Source organism: Engraulis encrasicolus, chromosome 3 (assembly GCF_034702125.1).
Source record: "Engraulis encrasicolus isolate BLACKSEA-1 chromosome 3, IST_EnEncr_1.0, whole genome shotgun sequence".
Classification (NCBI taxonomy): Eukaryota; Metazoa; Chordata; class Actinopteri; order Clupeiformes; family Engraulidae; genus Engraulis; species Engraulis encrasicolus.
The window spans coordinates 17049538-17057037 of NC_085859.1; the positions used below are offsets into that span (position 1 = coordinate 17049538).

General features: G+C 43.7%; 1 protein-coding gene across 3 annotated transcripts in view; it reads left to right on the forward strand.

The window, feature by feature from the left end:
- Nucleotides 1-7500, forward strand: part of pcsk5b (proprotein convertase subtilisin/kexin type 5b) — a 61848-nt gene that overhangs the window by 23923 nt on the left and 30425 nt on the right. For all 3 annotated transcript variants that reach the window (XM_063194859.1, XM_063194860.1, XM_063194861.1), the window contains one exon: nt 1583-1795. In XM_063194859.1, the coding sequence (XP_063050929.1) occupies nt 1583-1795 (213 nt within the window). The remainder of the gene's footprint in view (nt 1-1582; nt 1796-7500) is intronic.

A 7500-nucleotide genomic window follows, 5' to 3' on the forward strand; every position in this document is an offset into this window, starting at 1 on the left:
CGCTTCCCTCGATTGGCTACTGGTTGAGGCCAGAAAAGGCTGTGCTTGAAGTATAAACCAAACATTTTCTTAGTGCCAATAGAACATCTCCGCTTACACCACGTCACTGCCTTGAGCCTCTACCCAGGGCCGTTGGAGCTGCTCAAAGTTGATTGCTTCCCGACAAAGTGGGTGTTCCCGTCCTAGGAGGCCGTGACCTGGCTACCTCAGCCCCCATATGCTTTAAAGTGATACTGTCCCATTTTTGGAAATAAGCTTATTTTACACCTCCCCTAGAGTTAAATAATAGGGTTTTACAGTTATCCTGTACTTTCAACCGCTCTCTAGATATGGCAGTGCAAATTTTAACTCCATGCTAGCAGCTAACATTGAGTCCTATGAGACCAGCTCGCGGCTAACTGGTCTCATTGTACTCAATGTTAACTATTAGCTTGTGCACTGCCATAACTACAAAACGGTTGGAAGTACAGGAGAATGGTAAAAGAGTATTATTTAACTCAAGGGGAGGTGTAAAATAAGCTTATTTTCAAAAATGGGACAGTATCACTTTAAGTATAATGTGGGTATTATAACAGTCGGCTGGTATATGACCTATTCTTTTAGAAGAGGTCATCCTTTGCCACAGCTGAGTGCCTCTGTGCTACCCCACAACCCCCCATATGATTATATATGTATAAGTATTCATGTTTCGATCTTCTTCATATAAACGTAGCCTGAGTGCCTCTGTGCTATCCCACAATCCCCGATACCATATGACTCTAAAAGTCTAATGTGGATATGCCGCATCTGAGTGCTCCAGTCATCCTTGGCCTAGTCTTTCTGAAGTGGTCCAGTTTGCTTTCCGTAGCCGGAGTGCCTCTGTGCTGCCCCACAACCCCTATATGACTCTATAAGTATAATGTTTCGACCGTCAACATATAACCGTAGCCTGAGTGCCTCTGTGCTGTGTATGTAGGTATTATAATGGTATATAAGTATAATGTGTATAATGTATCCTAAGCGTAGCCTGAGTGCCTCTGACTGCTGTGTATGTAGGTATAATAATGGTATACGACTCTATAAGTATAATGTGGATATCATAAACATATAACCGTAGCCTGAGTGCCTCTGTGCTGTGTATGTAGGTATTATAATGGTATATGACTCTATATAACTATAATGTTTCGACCTTCTTCATTTAAACGTAGCCTGAGTGCCTCTGTGTTGTGTATGTAGGTATTATAATGGTATACGACTCTATATAACTACAATGTGGATATCATAAACATTTAAACGTAGCCTGAGTGCCTCTGTGTTGTGTATGTAGGTATTATAATGGTACATAAGTATAATGTGGATAATGCATCATAAGCGTAGCCTGAGTGCCTCTGTGCTGTGTATGTAGGTATTATAATGTGTCATAAGCGTAGCCTGAGTGCCTCTGTGCTGTGTATGTAGGTATTATAATGGTATATAATGCATCATAAGCGTAGCCTGAGTGCCTCTGTGCTGTGTATGTAGGTATTATAATGGTATAGAAGTATAACGTGTATAATGCATCACAGCCTGAGTGCCTCTGTGCTGCTTCCACAACCCCCCATAGGGCAGGAAGGGGCGTGGCTCCATCTTCGTGTGGGCGTCGGGCAACGGCGGCCGCAGCCGGGACCACTGCTCCTGCGACGGCTACACCAACAGCATCTACACCATCAGCATCAGCAGCACGGCCGAGAGCGGACGCAAGCCTTGGTACCTGGAGGAGTGCGCCTCCACCCTCACCACCACCTACAGCAGCGGAGAGAACTACGACCGCAAGATCGTAAGTGTGTGTGTGTGTGTGCTTGTGTGTGCCTGTGTGTGCGTGTGTGTGCGTGTGTGTGCGTGTGCGTGTGCGTGTGCGTGTGCGTGCGTGCGTGCGTGCGTGCGTGCGTGCGTGCGTGTCTCATGCCAGCCAGCCTATTTCTGGAAAATTGTGTCTGTGTGTCCGTGTGTGTGTCCGTGCACGCACGTGTGTGTCTCTGCTTGGATGCTATACTTGTGTTTTTGTGCTACTCTTCAATCCTCGCCACCAAAAACAGCGGACAGAACCACGACTGCAAAAGTGTGTGTGTGTTTCTGTTTCTGGAGAATTTTGTGTGTGTATGTGTGTTGATGCCAGTCTGTGTCTGGAGAATGGTGTGTGCGTGTGCGTGTGCGTGTGCGTGTGTGTTTGTGTGTGTGTGTGTGTGTGTGTGGTCATGGTCATGGTCATGCCAGCCTGTTTCTGGAGAAGTCTGTGTGTGTGTGCGCGCGTCCGTGCGTGCGTATCTTTGTGTGCGTGTGTATGTCTGTGTGCGTGTGCGCGTGTGTGTGTGTGTGTGTGTGTGTTTGTGTCTGTCTGTGTCTGTGTCTGTTTGTGTCATGGGAGCGAGTGCGTGCGTGCGTGCGTGCGTGCGTGCGTGCGTGCGTGCGTGCGTGCGTGCGTGCGTGCGTGCGTGCGTGCGTAGTATCTGAGTGTCTGTTTTCAGCACCATGTATAGCCGTGGACGGCACTATAATTGCAAAGTTGTGTATGTGTGTGTGTGTATGCGTACAGTACATGTTAATGTGCGTTTTTCTCCTGCTCTCTCGATCATGGCTGGAAATAGCCAGGCATGGTGGTCAGCCCAGATCTATGTTTTTCTTCTCGTGTCACCAGTAATGGGGTCATTCAGATTATGCAGAAAGCAGCACTGCCATACTAGGGCAAAGTAGAGTAACTACAGATTTTGTCAAACTTGGTCTTCATACAACCTCCTTTATCTTGTGACAAACCCTTATGATGCAAATGTGTGTGTCCCATTTTAGAGATATTGTTAGTGACTAACTACTGTATCCCACCTAAGTTAATACCAAGGCTTTGTTGTCTTGGTTTCAGTCTTGGTGTAGTTACTGCACTTTGGCTTTCTAGGGCAGAGGAGACTCTGTAATGCTTTCCCTTGACTTCTCTTCTGGTCCTTTACTTTCTGCTTTCCTTTCATCTTTCCTTCTTTCCTTTCTTCCTGTAAACTCCATGAGAGTAGTTAAGATGAAGGATGGGTATTTGGCTAGTCTTTCAGGAGCAAAGAGCACCTGCTTTTTTAGACGTTCTGTATGTTTGAGTGTACTGTAGTGGGCTGTATTCTCTGCAAAGAGGATAAATGGAAGATTTACCCATAAGAAATGTATGTAGGGACTGTATGTAGGGATCTCCAGATGATGCACCAATGTTTATTGTTTACATGTATATATGGATATTTTTGTAAATGCATGCGTTTGGGCATTTTATTTAGACCTTAACAGAGTTTTAGCTCCCTAGAATGGATTGTTTCAAGTGAGTTTCCAAAATGCGGAGTGGAGATTTCCAAAATGCACGTCTGACAATGTGAAATGATAAAAGTTCACATCCGTGTAGCTGAGTTTTTAGACACATTATTGACACACTATTGGTCTGCTGTCGGGTGAGGTTGGACCTCTGTACTCTACAGGAGTGTTTACTGCCCCTGGGTAGTGGTGGCCAGTGTTGCCAGATAGAGTGGTTTCCCGCCCAATTTGGCTGCTTAGGAAGTAAAAATGGTATAAATGGGCAAAAAGGGCATTTGGGCGTTTTTTTTGTGTGCTAATTTATAGCCATAGAAATCAATAGAATTGAGTTCAAATTTGTCGGGAATTAGTGCTTCCAAGAGGGTTTTAGGCATTTTTTGGGGCTGGAAATCATCAGTCTCATCTGGCAACCCGACATAGTGGTGGCCTCCAGCCAAAACCTTCTGATAACACTGTGACTCTGGATGTTTAGGCGTTTATCTACGATAGTGTGGCTTACTCATTGCCAATTAAAACAGTGAGTTCTGCCCTACTTAGTCAGACTAGTATTCTGCGTGGGCAGGGTTGAACCAGACAGTCCAACAACTTTGTGGCCATTTTTTGTCAGTTTCCATGTTTGCAGGGTCCTTGCACTTTACTTTGGTTCAACAGAGTAGGCAGACTCTTTGGCTCACAACAGTTGTGTGACTTGCAGCGAGTGAAAACGGAAAATAAAGTCTGCACAGCAAGAGAAACGTGAGCTTGGTGTGCGGACTTTATTTTCAGTTTTTATGTGACTTTGCTACTGTTGTCCTGCACCCACAGTTTTTTTTAGAGATGAAGTGCGTGTTTTTTCTTTGTTAAATTTGATTTTCAGAGAGAGCACTGCAAGTGGCATTGGGACATTAAGTTCATATACCAATGTGTAATTCCGCTGAGAAATCCTCATAGAAAGCAGTGAATATCGGCACTGTGTGCTTTATGTTTGTCCCATATGTAGTAAAACTATTCTTTTTTTACATTTTAAAGCTAATGCAAAACCTTGCTGGTTACCATTGGGGTCAAAGACATGCAAAATGAAATTGTCATTCAGTGTAACAGATACCTTCTGCTGACTGTAACTGTAAAAAAACATGATTTTTAAATTGTTTCAAGTGAATGGATGACAGCCGAGGCTTTCATGAATTCACTGGGAAAAAAATAAAATAAAAAGTCATGTTTTTTACAGTTACAGTCAGCAGAAAGTATCCGTTACACTGAATTACAATTTCATTTTGCACGTCTTTGACCCCATCACTTTCACCAAGGGCTTTATTCAAAAGACCTCTCTTAAGAAGAATAACTGGTCATACACAATATCAAACAGGTGGTTCCGACTCTCACGACAATGTGTTTTTTCTTATTACAAGTTGTTGTGCGTTTCACACTGATGTTATACAGTCTAGGCTTGCATCTAAGCGCCAATCATCTGGAGAGATACCCCTCTGTGTGTGCGTGTGTGCGTGTGCGTGTGTGTGTGTGTGTGTGTGTGTCTGTGTCTGTGTCTGTGTCTGTGTCTGTGTCTGTGTGTGTGTGTGTGTGTGTGTGTGTGTGTGTGTGTGTGTGTGTGTGTGTGTGTGTGTGTGCGCGTGCGCGTGCGTGCGCGTGTGTGTGTGTGTGTGTGTGTGTGTGCGTGCGAGATTCTCTCAGCGTGCGTGTGTGCGTGAGTGAGCGATTGTGCCTGTGCCAGTTGCATGTTGGCGGGGCGGTGTGAATGTTGTTGCCCTTGTGTGACCTGTGGGGAGAGGGCATGTAAAGGAGGCGTTGAGATGAGAAAAGGCCTGACCGCTCGCTCCTCTCTCCCAGCTTGTCTCGAGGGGCAGTGCGAAATTCCTTTTGTCTGTGTTGAAACTCTGTATCGTATCCCTGTGGGCACACAGAAGCCAGCCTCTGCTGCTCCACTAGTGAGTGTGTGCGTGCGTGTCTGTGTCCGTGTGCGTGCATAGCCTTGCTTGTTGGGGGATAATCACGTTATTTATGCTGATGGTGATGATGAAGCGGGGGAAAAAAGTTTTGTCAAGCTTTGTAGACTTTCCAATTCATGCAGCTGTTCACAGCTGTTTATACTCATTTCTGTTGAGAGTGAAATGAAAATTGTTTCATCATCAAATGTTGCTACACAGCGGTGTAGTGTTAGCCTGGCAAGCCAGACTAAATGTGAGATTAAATGTGAATATTTAGTCTGGCCCCGATCAATGAGACATCGGAAGATTGCTGATGGTAACAACCTGTTGTTTTTCAAACTGTGTCTGTGCCTATAGGCCAGTGCTCTGACCAAAACCATGCCCGATTTGCATCCAAAGACTCAAAACAAATCTCCAGCGTTGTGATTGGTCCGCCAGTTTCAGGGCCTGGGGCATTGTCCGAGGCTAGACCCACTCGCAGGCAAAAATAATAATTTTGGCTGCTGGCCGGTGGGGCTAGTTTACTAGGCTAGTGTAGTGTCTTTATGACTGCAAGCAAGTTGGTGAGAGGGTGTGTGGCGGGGTGGGGGGAGTTGTTGAGCTTTTTTTTCTGATGGGATGGTGAGAAAGGGACAAGAATGTGACTGAGTGAGAGATGGAGAGAAAAAAAATCTTGTTTGAAGCAGACATTTGATTTGTCCCAGTCCCAGGTCAGACTCAGACTTTTTTTTTTTTTTTTTGATGTGCGGGCTTCAAACTATTCCGTCACTTACAGAAAAATAACATGCTATCTAATTAGTCACGATTTGTATTAGACCAGGCCAGATCAGACCAGGCCCATCGCACACTAATGCACCATGAATGGGCTTGCATGCCCATGGGGAGTCAGGTTAGAGTCCAGCCTGGGTCATTTCCCAATCCTGGCCTGGGTTGCCAGATGAGACAGTTGATTTCCACTCCAAAAAATGCTCAAAACCTGTCCGGAAGCACTAAATCTCACCCTATTTCAATAAAATTCTATTGATTTCTATGGCCATAAATAGGCAGGGAAAACACACCCAAAAGCCTGTTTTTACCCTTTTAACTCGCAGATGGCCATCCTAAGCAGCCCAATTGGGCGGGCAACTTTCCAATTTGGCAACACTGCTCCTTCCCTATCTCTCTCTTTGAAGAAGAAGGAAAAATCCACACGCTGTTGTGGCTCACCGATTTATTCAACATAATGTTTCGACCTCAGGCGGTCGATCGTTTGATGTTGAAACGTTGTGTTGAATTAATCGTGAGCAGCAACAGTGTGCAGATTTTTCCTTCTTTCTTCTACGCGTCTTTGTTTGATCCAGCACCTGTTTGACTGGATGTGCGTGCCGTGTATCCTCCGCACACTACTTCTATCTTCTGTCTTTCCAACTCTCTTTCTAGTATGATCTTTACAGTCCTGTCCACAATAAAGGCAAAACTAAATTGGAAATACATGAATATACTGTACTGTATATCAAAAGAAAGACGTTTACAGCAGAACTTATTTGACTTTTTGCTTGTTTATTCAGAGCGAACAACGCATTTCGCCTCTGTGTGTCATTAGGTTCGCTCAATGCGGTAAACTTCTTTCTTTTGAAGTATTGAAGACTCCAGCGTTTACCAGCACCTAAGCTGTGCAAGGATCTTTGAACTGTTACATGCATATATATATATTTTTTTTTTTTTTTTAAAGATCTGGCTAGGGATAGTTTGGAAAAACTGGGCTAGGGATAGTTTCAAACTAGGGATGCAAACGATTAATCGATGAATCATCTTTAATCGATCATCGCAATTAATCAAAAGTGGGAATATTTATATCAACTTTGGATTTAAGAATTGAAATCAAATCAATTTAGAAGAAAAGAAGAAAGTGTGCAGTAAACTTCTTTCCTTTGAAGTATTGAACACTCCTGCCTTTACCGGCACCTAGAAACTGTGCATGGATCTTTGAACTGTTACATGCCTATATATATATATTTTAAAAAAAAGATCTGGCTAGGGATAGTTTGGAAAAACTGGGCTAGGGATAGTTTCAAACTAGGGATGCGAACAATTAATTGATGAATCAACTTTAATAGATCAATGCGATCGCAATTAATCAAAAGTGGGAATATTTATATCAACTTTGGATTTAAGAATTGAAATCGAATGAATTTAAATGTGGTATTTTATCTCAATTTTTAATTTAAATTTTTAGGTTTAGTAGTTTTTTTTAAGAAACATTGACATTTCGGGGGGAACACGCCGCTTATCAATTAATCAC